The sequence below is a fragment of the Nipponia nippon genome, unplaced genomic scaffold (genome assembly GCF_047370975.1).
Source record: "Nipponia nippon isolate SJK-2023a ecotype South Korea unplaced genomic scaffold, ASM4737097v1 scaffold_8, whole genome shotgun sequence".
NCBI lineage: Eukaryota > Metazoa > Chordata > Aves > Pelecaniformes > Threskiornithidae > Nipponia > Nipponia nippon.
Genome location: NW_028262402.1, coordinates 1,986,256 through 2,001,157, shown reverse-complemented (window position 1 = coordinate 2,001,157; position 14,902 = coordinate 1,986,256). Strand labels below are relative to the sequence as shown.

The following is a 14,902-nucleotide window of genomic DNA, read 5'->3' as shown; positions in this document are numbered from 1 at the left end:
CTGATGCTGATATGATGCAATAGAACAGGAAATGGCTTATTCAATACAACTTTTACTTATTAAAACTGGAATACTCCTTCTGCATCTTCTGGCTCACTGAAACCTGTCTCTGAATGTTAGAAAACAGTAAACAATCTTATAATTGTGAATAAAATCATATATATTCTTACGTTGCATGTCTATATGTGCATGACCTTAAGTTTAAGTCAAGCAAGTAAGCCAAAACTCAGGAGATTTATAGTTAAAAAGTTTAAAAAACATACCTAGTGGAGTTCAGAAGAAAAGTAAAATTGTCACTGAGTTGACATTAAGATGACAAAGTTGCCATATGTCTCCTAGTACAGCATAATCATAGTATCACAAAGCAAAACGTGTTACTCTTAAGAAGAAGATGATGCTGAAATCAGCTTAGAGGGTCTATTGAAGGACAGACACCAAGACAATCAACACCATTTTGTTTTGGTTGCTTCATTTCCATTTTAAATTCTGAAAGGGTGTACAATAAGCTATTTTTCTTCTCAGGAAAGTTTAATCAAAAGATGTTCAGAGCTCTTAGTGCAACTCTAAACAGAAACACAAGAAGAAAGCTCCAGGAAGTAAAGCATGGAAAGAAGTCAAAATAAATGAAACTAAGCTTGAAGATTCATCTTTTTTGGTGGGGTGTGTTCAGCAGCAAAAATTCTGTTCCCAACAGTAAGGACACTTAAAAAATTACATATTTTCTCCCTTCCGTTTTGTTATGTGATAAGTATTCTGTAAATAAATAATAATATTCTGCAAAGGAAAATGGTGTTCTGCACTGCATGGTATCATCCAAAATATTCACATACTCAGAAAAAAATCTTTGGATAACTTGAATGTCTCCACAACTCTATCCTCCATGCCATAACTATCACTTATGGATATTTGCTTCTTATATAATTATAATGCCAGGAGATTGGCCTGGTACACGGGTTAAGCAGAGGTCGTCTATGGATAACAATACCTACATACCCCATGGTGTGTGTGTTCCGAGCCACACTGTACAAGTACACGATCCTGATTTGTGCTATGATGCTCTTTGCACCAGAAGACTGAGGCCTTCACATAGAAGGTTATAATATAATTTTCAGCAAGTGATGTGATACAGTATACTTACCAGGGAAACAAAACCACCTGCACCACGATGAAGCCCTGGCAATGTTAAAACTCATAGGCATGTTATTTCAGTCATGCAACAAGGGGAGATTTGATCAAACAGAAACCCGCACTGCTCCTGACAGAGGTCTTAAACTTCATGTTACCCTTATTTAACAGATACTGTGAGTTAGAAAGGCAATTATAAGACTTCCTTCCATAAACCAACCCTTGCTGAAAGATGGTTTTATAATTATTCACATAGTTTGGAGCAGTATTGTTTGCTTAGAAAAAATGTTTACATTGTTAACCTTAACACTGTGTTTCTTTCCATAACTTTCCATCCAGTTTAACATTTGACACTGAAGCTCTGTTATTTTGGGATTTGTTTCATGCTTTTTCTGGCTGCTGTACTGTACAGTCTTCAACTGCCTCCAGATGTTATTCAAACAGGACTCTAAGATGTTTTTATAGATATCCTTTGCCTTGGACAAATAACCTGTTAATAAAGCAACAAAAGAAGTAATTGCAGTGACAAAAGATAATTGTCAAGGTTTGTGTTTAATCTACACATAAATTTAAAATTTATGTGAAGGTATCTTGCATAAAAGAGATGAAAATTTAATGGCTCACCATTAACAGAAGGATACTGTTACATAAGTGGCTTTTATAGAACTGCTGTACCTCCTGTAGTATCTGCTATATGACTTCAGCTAGAATTATAGAACGTTGCACTCTACAGCTGCAGATACCAGCAGCAGCAGTGTTGTATTTAACTAGTCTATATGGTTTATACTAAATAACAACTTTATTTATATTCCTACTGTCCAAAGCTTTACTTATCCTGTGTTTTCACCACTCTTCATATTATCACAACTATTTCTCAACTCTGAATGATGCTTATTGTATATAAATGGTGAACAATGCTGAGGTTATTTGGAAATGCATAAAGAAAAATACATCTAAGATAACTATGTGATGAATCACGCAGTACAGCACAACATCACAACAATAGTGAGGACTACAGGGCCTACTTAGCATCTGGCTCAATTTTCTAAGGTTTTTTTCAGATCTTTTTTACTTGTGCAGTTTCTGTGTGAGGTGTTGCTGGGATCTGGAAGGACAGGTGTTGTGTAATTCTGAAATATCATCTAGGAGTGCTTTTGCTACAACAGAACAGAGGAGGAAGAACTGTTCATTTGCCTCCCTCCCATCCTCCTACGTTGTTTATAGTAACTGTAGAAAAGAATACTACTTAGGATTCTATTTATATATTCATTCTGTGTTTTTCTTCCTACTCTTTTATTGCTAGAAATACTTAAGTGAATCCAAAATAATTTCTTTTCCCCACAATTCAGTTTATGGCAGATGTTTTCCATTTTACATCAATTTTAAGGAAACACCCTCCTTCAAGGGATAATTCAGAGTGACTGAAGTTAGATGCTCTGAACCGCCTTATCTCCTATAAAGGCAGAGGGAGCCTGACTTTCCTTGGGCATTCATAAAAGCTGACTTCACCTCCTTATGAATCTATTCCGATAGATCTATCTGAAAACTCACAAAACACAACTATGGGAACTTGACAAGCATGGCATTATCATTTCAGGCATAAAATTGGGTTACAACGAATTTTCATATTCCAAATCTGAATAGCATAAGACCAGAAAAGCTCAAAAAAACGCTTCTGTATGTGTCCAGTGCTAAGAACCGGACTGTAACTTCAAACTCCCTGCCTCATGATACGTTAGATAATATTTCAGATTCTGCTCAAAATGCCCTCAGTTTTAAGTACCTCATTTCCAAGGAGCCTGAGAATATTGTTAGGTGGAAAGTGTTCCGCACTTGCAGAAACTGGATTGGAAACAACAAAGGACCTGCCATTTTTGCATGTTTCTAAGTTTCCACACAGAGATTCCAATGAAAATTTGTCATTCTAAGATACAAGACAACACATTATGTATGTGGAAGTTCATATGAATGTTTCTCAGGCAAATCCATGTAATAACATAAACAGTGGTGTATTAGCCATGAACTGAGCATATGCACTATCAAAGTACAATCTGCAGTGAACTAATTTCTAACAATGGAACAGAAATAAGGTTGAATATCATATTGAAGCTACACCAGAGGTATACTGATGGCAAAGAATCACAGCCTACAAACATGAAGGACGGGCTGCAGAATACACACAGAGCATGGGGTTTCTGGGTATCATTATTCGCTACTGAAAACAAACCTAGTGCTGTGTCCAAGCCACATGTTAACAGAAGATCTCGAACTGTCACCAGCAGGTGCACCAGAGCAGCATGTCTGAACAGCGTGATCTCCTTCTCATCTATTTTACCTTTACAAATAGAAGACACAGGTGTGGTCTGTATAAAATTTCAGAAATCACGCTATACATATGTAATCAGTTTAAAAGATCCTGGTATCTCAGAATTTTCATTAAACACACTTAAACAGACATAACCTTGAAAGGTCAGATCTGGTGGTCTTGCCAAATACCTTATGATATAGCATAACTTTTCCCGTGTCATCTGACTCAGAGCACGTGGCACACAGGGAAGTGTTTTTAAAAGGTGTGTAGGGATAGATGGTGCTTGCTGGAGGAGGGGATAACAGTTCCCCTAGGTGTGCCATTAAATCCACACTGCCTTACTGATTGTAGTAAGGCAATCTTTAAATACACATGGAAACTGATAAATTTCCGATCTTTTGGTCCCTCATACAAGCCCAGCTGTTCACATTACTATTTCCTTATTTGACTAGACAAATCACTAAATTTTTCAACAGCACTGTAACTCCATCTAACTCATTTTCCAAATATTTCAGAACTCTTTCCAAGAAATCAAAAAGGCAGATGATTATTATTATTATCATCATCATCATCATCATCATCATCATCATCATCATCATCATCATCATCATCATCATCATTATTGTCTTCCAATAATGATCCATGTAGAGTCTTAACTTCTGATATTTACCTTGCTTACACCTAATTAACCTCTCCTGATGAGAATCTTAACCTTCTTTGAGAAGGTAAATTTGGAGGACATCTGCTTCTTCTTGGACCCACAGAGTAAATCAAACAATTTATGGGCTACCTAGTCTGTATTAGGTACCCATTTTGAATAAATCTTCAAGGACTTGACTGAACAGGAAGGAATTATCAGTCTGAAGAAAGAAGGCATTTTTGGGAATTGCACACAGTTAGTGGTGTAGTTCATTATCTTAAGACAGGAAACGTGACTGCTGCAGAGTAAGTGGACTTGATAACAAAATACTTCAAAATGCTAAAAAATGGTTGAGGAAGATAATTAAAGAATAAATGACTACAGCTGATCAAGGAATTACTGAATGAGATGCATTACACAATAAAAATATTAGACAGTTCTGTGTACTGGGATCAACACAGCTTTTAATTAAAAAAGACAAGTGATGCACTTAGGACGGAAAAATCAAAATGATGAATACACCATTCAGGAGAATTAGCTGGAAACAGCATGGAAGACAAAGATCTTGCCACTGTTCTGTGTCAAAAGACAGAAAATGACTGTTCATCTCTGTCACTGAAGGTACTGAAACTGAAGGACTATGTCCATTTCTTTACACCACTCACCATCAAAACTCAGTGAGGAATACAGGTCATTTAGAAACCAAGCAAGACAGTAAGAAACCACATTTTATGACGAAAGACTGGAGCATCTGGTGATATTTGGTCCAGAAAGAATAGACCAGTAGGGGAATAATAATCTTCTAGTAGGTCAACACCATCACAGTAAGTGATTGTTTTCTGTGTTCACTGAAGGTATTAATGAGAAAATGCATCAGCACACGCTGGAGTAAAGTGGAATGAGATTGGATATTGTGAAACTATTTAAAACCAGGAAGGCAATAAAAGAGTGAAGTAAGTTACACAAGGAGGTTTTGGAATCTTCTATACGGTTAGAGAAATATTCGTTAGGAATGGATTGGGTATGTTAGAGTCCTCCTCATTTCTATGTTTCTATGTACCTTCCAGCATGAAAATTCTTATCTCTTTCTGCTTCTTTAGTTAGGGACAAAATGCAAGACCTCCCTTGCACTTTTCTGTCTCTTCAGTGCAGACAACAGTAGCTAAACCTGACTTTTTCCGGTATTTTAAACCAAGAGCAAAAAGTTTTTACTGCTTTCCTTGAGCTGTAGTCCAAAGACCCACCTATTTCATAGGTCAATTTTGTGTTCAACAACAGTTATTTTTGTATAACAAGGGATAGGTAAATATTATCTGTTCCTCAGAAAACGCTTACCCTTAAAAGGAAGGTCCAATAGATGATTATTTGCCTTGTCAGTATTTCAGCCACTAAACATTTTCATTGGTGTCATTGCTGTAATTTTAGCAATTAGTAATATACTGCACAGCTAATTTACAAGCAAAGAGGGCCCTGAAGTTTGAATAAGCACGCCACGTGGGCCAGCTCCTACTTAAGGCTCCATTAGGCCACAGCACGTAAACTGCATTTGAAATTATATAAGTTTTCTTAAATTAATCTTGAATTAAAATGCAGACTCTTACATATTTTTTCCCTTGATCTTGAGAAACAGTAGTAGTTCTCTGTATACTTTTCTCAGCAATGTTTTCCTTTCTGTGATTCACTGATACAGGCATAGACACTGAGTTTCTCCCTCATGTTTGTGAAGATGGTGTTTGCTTTTTTGTAAGCTCCCTCAAATCAAGAGAACCCTGCTGCTGACAATTTTAATATGGTAATTCTATAGATCACGGGCTGTCATTCTGCAGAGACCACCAAAATTTTTTTTTGTTTGCCTTCTCTCTCATTTGTAATTCCATTATCATTATTTTTATTTTGAGAAAAATACATTAAGCACAGAAAGCAAGAAAGTTTAGATAACTAAAGTTTATCGCATAACTTGTGACATGACATAAAAACTTGGCAGGTAGTAGATGGCCTGCTATGTTATCCTTACAACTAGTTCTCAACTATGAGCAGTACAACTCAAAAAATAATCCAAAATACTCAATAGCTTTCTAAATCTTCCTCAAATACAGTCTGTATTTTGCTATGAGGTTTTCCTGCCCCTCTCTTTATCTAGAGTCAAAAATCTTTGTAAGAGCACACTGATTTTGCTGGCTTTTGTTTTCATTTTTCTGTTTCTAGAGGGTTTTCACATGCCAGATAGGAGGGAAATGAAGTCAGAAAGAGACCAAATTAATATGGATTTTTTTTCTTAGGCTTAGCATTTTTCATCATGCCACTAAAAGGAGAGAAAAAACAAAAACACATGGACAGCTTTTAATTTTAAAATCTAACATAAAAAAATAATGTAAATATTGTTTGATATAGAAGCAACATTTCTGAAGCATAACTAAAATATTTTAAAATTAAATTCAATTAGAATACTTCTTGTATTACAATATTCAGTTTAATGTAATGCTGAAGAACTAGGAGACATTATTTTGAAAATGAAAGAGGAAATTAATTACTGTAACTCTACAAGATAAACTGCTGAAAGTTTTATCATTGATTTATCAAATACCTTGAACCTTGTGTCACTAATTAAACCCATATTAGTATTGAAGATGAAAAAACACCAATTTTTTTTTAAAGACATACCTTCTTTAAAACAATCGCATATCACTTTCTCTTGCTGTTTTAAGAAAAACCTTGTGTGATCAAATTTAACACTGTCAAAGCTCCAATTTACAGAAGCAAGTACACCCAGATGTGTCAAATCTTTTAGAGCAGAAGTGGCTGCTTCTTCCAAGAGGCAGTATGCCTGGCATTGGCTTTCTGGATAGCACAATAAATAAAACATAATAATAAAATTTGATTTTATATACTACTACTGGGCAAGAATATCCAAAAGACCTAGCAAAACACAAAGAACACTGTCTTCTTCATGAAAGCTGTAACATTAATAGAAAAACAGATGCTCACCAGGGAGCTTCCTGGGGGGTAGAATTCACAGCAGGCACCCATGTTATTCCATGCGTTTCACAAAGTGATCAAACTCCATGATGAAAAGTTAGTATTTTCTACTGTGACTCCCACTAAGATTGTACCATTATTCCATTGTTCTATGGCCTTCTTCTACTTAGTAGTCTAAACTTGAGACTTAGTCCCTTGATATCCACTTGTTACTATGACTTCAACTTAAAGAGCCCTTCTGCTTCCCTGGTATTTAACTTCTAATGTCTTCATCTACCAAGGCTAAACAAGTCAGTCTGTTAGACTCTTTGTTCTTTCATACTAACAATTCTTCATAGCTTCTGAGTGGCTGTTTTACAATTCTTTCCAAATTACAACTGAGTTTCTTGCTACTAGCATCCACGACAGAGCTGTCAATTGCTGAATGAGTTGGAAGGGATGTTCTTTTCCTGAGGTAAAAAGGTAAAACTCTTCCACATCCATTTTTTAAAATTATAGTTGAGTTGATTACATCAACAAGATCAGAACTCTGCGATTCTTCATTTTCAAACATTTACTATAATTTTTCAAATATATTTTCAACTGATCTATACAGATTATTTGACTAGCAGCTGACTTAACTTCACTTGGCCAATGTACTATTTAATAAGAGCAATTAATAACTTCATATTTTTAAGCACTCTAAAAAAAGGTATATCATTATGTCCATGTTTTCAGCCTTTATGGAAATAGGTCAGAATCAGTAGTATATTGGATGCCCATGTTATAATATCATTCAGGTATTCCTGCATTAATGTATCGTTTTCTTTTTAAAGTATATTTCTAATCATGCATCTTCAATGTCTTGTTTCAAAATTTATTTTAAAAAAATTAAAAAATAAGCTTGTAGCTGTTACGTGATTCCCATCTCTGATGGGAAAGATGAAAATACTGCTCCATTCTTTCACTGGTTCTGTGAAAGAGACTCCCATTAAGCACATGGTTGGAGTGAATGCATTTCCAGGGAAAACCAAACTAATCCGTGCCAGGCCTACAACTTTCTAGTACCAGATGTGCTTAATTTGAGGCTATGAAATATCTTGGATAAATATCTCCTAGGTTCTTCTCCACCATTTCCACTGCATGACAGAATTGTTGTCAGTGCATGTTCTCTGATACAGTGCCTTGAAAAGCAAGAGTTCACAGGGTAAGGCTCAGTCATGTATAAGATAAATCCACAGTGGATTACTACTGTGTTAAAGACATTTCCTACCAAAATGACTGCCAATCCCTTCCGTCTCCAATTCTCATATTTACACTGTCAGAGAAAATAAAGTAGAATAATAATTTGAGGGTACTAGTTGGCATGAAGAGATTTCATGTCTGCTGATTTAGATCAGACATAACTCAAAGTCCGTACTTCTTAGTTTGCATGCAACTAGCGTTAGTCTTAAGACAGAATTCCACAGCCTGCTCTCACACCTGTGTCAAAATAAACATCCATCTATTTGGAATGTTTTCAGTCACAAGGAGCAGAGAATAAGCCTAATAATTTCCATATTTGTCTGAGTAGTACTATTTAATATAAAACTATATTGCAAAGATATATAAAATAAAGCATATCCAAAAATAGTATACCTGATGCTTCAATATTGACTGTGATACTGTCCTGATTGTCTTGTTCTTTTTCCTCTATTCTTACAGTCTCACAAACAGAACTCTCCTCTTTGTGAACATGCATATATTGTTCTTCAGGTTGTAGCACTAAATCGTTAAACCACAAGTGAACATTTAGATACAAATATCACAAAACCAGCTCAATGAATAAGAAAACTGTTCTATAAGTGACTTTACATGCAAAAATATTTTCAAATTAAGTAGTTTCTATGACACATACTTTTTTTTCATTAAGTTCTTTATTGTTTTCATGGGCTCATTCAGTATGGAAAAACCATCAAGACTCAGGAGAGATGAGGCCCTGTCAGCCTTCACAGCCCAAGAAGTCAGGCATTATCAGGTTCCTCTTCGTTAGGGCAGAAATACAGAGCTGGGAAAATTAAGGAGCTGGTACTATAGCTCTATAATATAGCTCCACAGGAATGCTCATATGCCTTTACATGGAGAAAAAACATGTATGAGAGGAAAGATGCTGCTGACTGTAAGGAGCTCAAACTATGAAAAGTATCTCAGTGAGTGTGACTAGAAAAGGTTAGATACTGTAAGTGACCCAGAAAGAACATGGAAGCTGCAAACGGGAAAAAAAAAAAAAAGAGAAAAATTACTTATTGAAAAGAACTTTTTCTCCTGTCTTATAGCTATCTTTTGCAACTTGTTAGTATTACTAAGTCTCCTTCCCTTCTTCCTTATAAATACTGATGCATGAGATACAGCTTCTGCCCACAAAGCTTCCTTTGGCAGCTCTACCTCTTTATTTCTGAGAGGAATTCTGGCTGAATAGATGCCTCCTAAACATTGCTGATTTTTTTCTAGTTAAGAATGTCAGTTTCTTCAGAAAACAAACTGATGATACAGAGACAGAGAGAAAAGAAAAAACGACTTTTTTTTCCAGTTAAGTTAAAAAAACCTTCATGATTTTGAAAAGCTATAGGGGTTCAAAATTGGATCAATGAACTGTTTCTACTACTTCCCTCCTGTGTATTTTCTGAACGAAATATCATACACAAGGACATCTTTAAAAAATAAGCCAAACAACAAAGACAATAGAGAAAGAGCCCTACAAGCAGTGCTGGCACTTCTGATTTTCGATTAAATTTAAAATGACTCTTAATAAAAACTTTTCGTTATTACAAAAGTATACAATAATCTACATCATTTCTACATCAATGTGGTAAGACTTACACATTTTAATGGGTTCTCTATATGTCAGACATAACTGATCTTCAACACTGGGATCTACTTGTAAACATATTCTAAACTGCATTAACTTACTTAAACCTCCACAAGCCTATTCGTAAATGTAACATAGCTTGTCTTTCAATAGATTTGGATTTCTTGATAGGAGATGCAGTTCTAATCAGAGTTCACTAGATGGTAGCATGAAACTTCAGTTCAGGTACCTTGAGCTCCTACTTTTAAAATTGGGATTGTTGCTTTCTGAGGCCAGGGAAGTGTTTTATCCATGTCTACCAGTGTGAGTAACAGATGAATTTTACCAATAAATAATTTCCTCCCCAAGATTACAAAAGCTTGCAGTTAAATAAATACCCCAGTTCTGTTCTATAGGAATTATTGCTGAAAGCTTTTATGTAACAATTTTAACCTTTTTTTTTTTTTAATGCTGGGACATATGACTGAAACACAGAAAAAAGCTATTGTCAAAATTCTGCCATACAATTCTGAAAAATGAAAAATATTCTTTTTTAATACAATTTCATCCTGAAAAATGAATCTGGAAAGATGTCACTGTCTCCCGATATTTTGTGTCACAAATACTTCTTTTTTAAAAGAAATAAGGACTTTCTGCTACTTATTTTCCTTCTCTGCTACTTTGCATTTCTGCAATGCTAAATGCATAGCCTGAGACTCTTTCATAAGCATTGTCATCAACAAGAACAGGGCTACCAACAACTTTCTGTTTTCCCTAAGACCTGTTCTGCCTCATTGTTTGATGGGGTTTGCACCAAAGTAACTGGCTCAAATGGTTCTTTCCAGAGAAGAACTTTAACTCTTGTTCATTGCCTAGACTATGTTGGTTCTACAAAAATAAGAGTATTGATAATTACTATTTGATAACTACAAGTTATTTGATAACTACAGTTGATAACTACTATTTCTCCAAAGAGGCCAGAGATTTGATTCAGAACATATGGACAGAAGAGATCTTCTGGAGTAAGTACCATTTAGAGCTACTTTGTCAGAATAGAAATAAACTCATATGTTTATTTCATTAAAAACCACTTCTACCACCAAAAGAAAACCCAAACCCAAAGCACCCCCCCAACCAAAACAAACAAAGTCCCCTAAGATATCTAAAGGAAAAAACAAGAGGTTGAAAAATTCAGCTACATTAAAGATCACAAAAATGTTACCATTGACTTCAAAGGATTTTTTCCCCCATAAATCGACTTGCATGAACTAGCATCTATTGTAATTGGTATATGGGAGCAGAATTAAACCTGGAAAAATGGCAGAATAAACTGTTTCACATACCTTTTTCAGGACTATCTACATCATTTTTCTCCTCTCTTTGGGTAAGTATATGTTTAGATCTCAGCGTGATAAAGTTGCTCAGATCAGAATCATCGTCATCCCAGTTTGTAGCAAGTGCAAATGATGCAGCATTTTGGCTACTGGATGAATTGTCTTGTTTAGGAGACACATCTTTACATCTGACTGATTCAGATGATTTGGAGTTTTTCTTTTCTTGGTTTAAGAAATAAATTGCCTCTTCTACCTTATTCTTTTTTATGCTTCCTCCAGTAAGCTCTTCCACAGATGTAGCTGTACTGTGAGTTTTGGCAGATGATGCAGCACTCATACGGATGGCAAAGTACTGCCTTTGAGTCTTCGGTGACATGTAAAGATTAAGTGCTTTGTCCGACTGATGTCTTTCAGCAGAAAGCAGCTCCTGGTTTGTCATGGAATTCTTCTCTTCAAGCCACCCTAAAAAACAAAATTTCTCCACTGCAACATGGATTTTTTCTTTTCTTCCTCCTGGTTGCAGTGAACTACTTTGGATTATTATAGAGAAAGCATCTTATTATTTCTTCTTTCTGCCTTCCCAGATCATTAGAATCCACTTTTAGAAAATTTGTACTGATTAGTTCCAAGTAAAAATGTACAATGTTGAGAAACAGAAGGCCATGCTACTGTTTGGAGAAGTTTTTACCATCTGCATGGTGCTTACTGGTGTTAAATTTCTAGGGAGTGGGACGCAACACATTTCATTAGGAAGAAAGATTAAAAGATTAACAGATTTTTTTTTAGAGGGAAAAAAAGAAGTTAAGCATGAAATTAGCTCCCTCTGAAGATGTGCTTCACTAGAATTGCAATTTTTTGCATTGCTGCTGCACATCCATGTTAAACATAGTAGCTAAACACTTTGTAATATGTAAAAAGCAGTTAAGTGGAAACGTTCTTTCATGAGCTGTGCCTATTTGTTTCACAATATATCATGTTACTGCCAATCCTTGGACTTCTACAACCGCAATTGGTGCCTTGCAGTCAGGTCATAGTTATATAATAAAATCTAAATAACTCTTTGCATTTTCTGTTCAAGTTTGATTAGAAGTATGCATAATGGTCGATGAGAAATTCTTAAGTTTATGAGTGGTTCACATTTGAAACCATAGCCAGAATAAAAAAACCCCTCTGAATAGCATCACAAAATAAAGAATTTTCACTGTAACATACTCTCCGCACTGATCTTCTGCAGATAGGACTATACGAATATCTGCTTTACTAAAATATTCCCACGCAAATTTACTATTTGTTAAGAAATTCTCCTGCATGAAAATATTTTATTAAAAAATAGTATGGCTGGTGGAGGCTACTTTTTATCTACATTTTAATAGAAAAGATAACTTTGTGTAGTTAAACACTTTTGTTCCTACAATTTGTTCTAAATTTGTGAAAGTACACCTTAATTATAGTAGTGTTGCTACTTCATATTGCTATAAAACATTTTGTTCTTGAGAATAAGAAACCTTCCATTTCCTTCCTTCTTGGAGGTACGTAACTATCACTGTGTGATTCTCTGTCTCTTAAAGGACCTATCTTTGCCTTTTTATCACTTTTTTAAAAAAAGAAGATACTTACTTTTTAACTGATATGATGTAAATTGTGTGAATGTTTCTACTTCTGTAGGAAGCAAACTGCTTGCATTACTGGCTTCCATATTTAATTGCTCCAAAGTTTCTATGGAGACTGGTTTTAAACCCAAATGAAGCCACCAGCCCTCCTCTAGTGGGCTAAGCATTGATGCTTCTACCTCAACTGGTAGCAATTCCTTCAGTTCTGTAAGCGAATGATGCTGATACACAGGTTTAATAGTCTGATGCTCTACAAAAAACAGAAATCAACATACAATATGAATAATCTAGAAACATGAAAACAGAATGTCACTTTGAAAACTCCCAAGTACTGATGACCTACCACATATATCCACTGTTTATACTTCCATTTGTAACTCAGTGTCCCTCAATAGACTTAAGAGCAAAGCAGTTAGTGTTATCAGAGCAAGTGTGCTTTTTACTTGTTGAGTGTACAAGTAAGGGGGAGTTAAATTTTTTTCAGATCTAATAATGTGTAGCTGCATTACTAAAGTTACAAATGATCTTGTTCATTATCTGTGGGTGTACTTGTCATGCTTACAAAGACTTAACAGAATCCTTACCTGAAAAAAAAAAACAAACTTAAATAGTAATGAGCCTACCATACACTATTTTCAACTATAAATGAATGTACAAATGAATTGGGCAACATAACAAGTCAATATACATAACAAGTCAACATACATAACTTAATCCTGAGACTTGTAAAATGAAGGCAAATGAAATGAAATGAAAGAACAGTGGTAATGAGTATTCTGGTGCTGTCAGAAATAACCTGCAGCTTATTTTGGTTTTGTATATTTTGCTTCCTAACATGAACTCTGCTCTTGTCAAGTTATTATTTTCCATTGATTTTTTTATCGATTGATACTTATTTTGAAACATTATTTAAGGAAAAATAGTACAGAGAAAAGAGTTCAGCAGATTACCAAATTTCAGTTACCACAGTTATTGAAAATAATTAGTTGTAGTGAGCTGAACATTTTCATGATGAAATAAAACTCTTACTTCATTCAAATTACCTCCATAGAAGGATACATGACATACCACCTTCTATGTAGCCATACTGTAACTTTTTGTATGTACTAAAAGAATCAGATAATCCAATCTTCAGAGGGTTACATTAATTGGATAAACTTCAATGGCTCAAAAGATGTGTTCTGTAATATAACATTCTTTTTTGCTACATTTTCTCCATGTACATGGAACTCTTCAGCATCAATTAGAAATTGATCATCAATTAGAAATGCTTACCGATAAGCAAGAGAGCATTCATATTATCCCGATACTTCTCTGATTGCCATACCAAACATTCTAAGTATTCTCTAGAGGGCTCTGTAATCAAAATACTAAGAAGAACATAAAACAAGGCTTGGAGGTATGAAGTTTAACAGCATTATGTGTTATACAAAATTATCTTTTAAAGATCTACTTTCTGTCTAAATTTTCAGTTCATTCATTCATTCATTCACTCATACATGAAATTTTTTTCTTGCCCATATAGAGAGTGACTTCATGCAAAACCACAGTGAACAGGAAGGAGTGAGAGAAGCCATCAAGGCTGGTTCATGAAGTAAACCGGCACATAATGAAAATTCTATCCAGATTGTGGTTCCTTCCCCAAAAGGATATTTAAATTCTTCATGCATATGCAAGAAAGATAGCAAGGCAAAAAATGCTAGTCTCGCAAACAAAATGGGAATGAAAGGATGAAGCAATCCTGATCCTATGTCACCATAAAAAGGCTTATATTCCATTGTTGGGGGACATCCCCAAAACACAGACAATACGTTCTTCCTATATCTCTTCTGGAGATTTTGTAGGTGATACTTGCTCAACATATATGTTTGCCATATGTATAAACATATGCATATACACTATTGCTATATACATAAATATTTACTGTTGCCTACTCCTAATAGGATATCGGATTTTCAGGCTATTAAGTCCACCCAGGAGAAAGAGGTCTACAGTAGCGACTGTAGTTTCTTTTTTCAAGCTCCCCTGAAAAGCCACAGCACTCTGTTCGCTCTTTCACACAAAACACAAAATACGTGCAGTTGTCTCAAAGAACTTAACTAC

At 35.1% G+C, this 14,902-nt stretch overlaps 1 protein-coding gene across 1 annotated transcript in view; it reads right to left on the bottom strand.

The window, feature by feature from the left end:
* SHOC1 (shortage in chiasmata 1) overlaps positions 1-14,902 on the bottom strand; it is a 64,285-nt gene that overhangs the window by 18,077 nt on the left and 31,306 nt on the right. The window contains exons 11-17 of the mRNA XM_087742234.1: positions 14,075-14,169; positions 12,807-13,049; positions 11,199-11,651; positions 8,667-8,792; positions 6,735-6,911; positions 3,353-3,460; positions 1,428-1,615 (exon numbers count right to left, since the gene is read on the bottom strand). Coding sequence (XP_087598360.1) covers positions 1,428-1,615; positions 3,353-3,460; positions 6,735-6,911; positions 8,667-8,792; positions 11,199-11,651; positions 12,807-13,049; positions 14,075-14,169 — 1,390 coding nt within the window. The remainder of the gene's footprint in view (positions 1-1,427; positions 1,616-3,352; positions 3,461-6,734; positions 6,912-8,666; positions 8,793-11,198; positions 11,652-12,806; positions 13,050-14,074; positions 14,170-14,902) is intronic.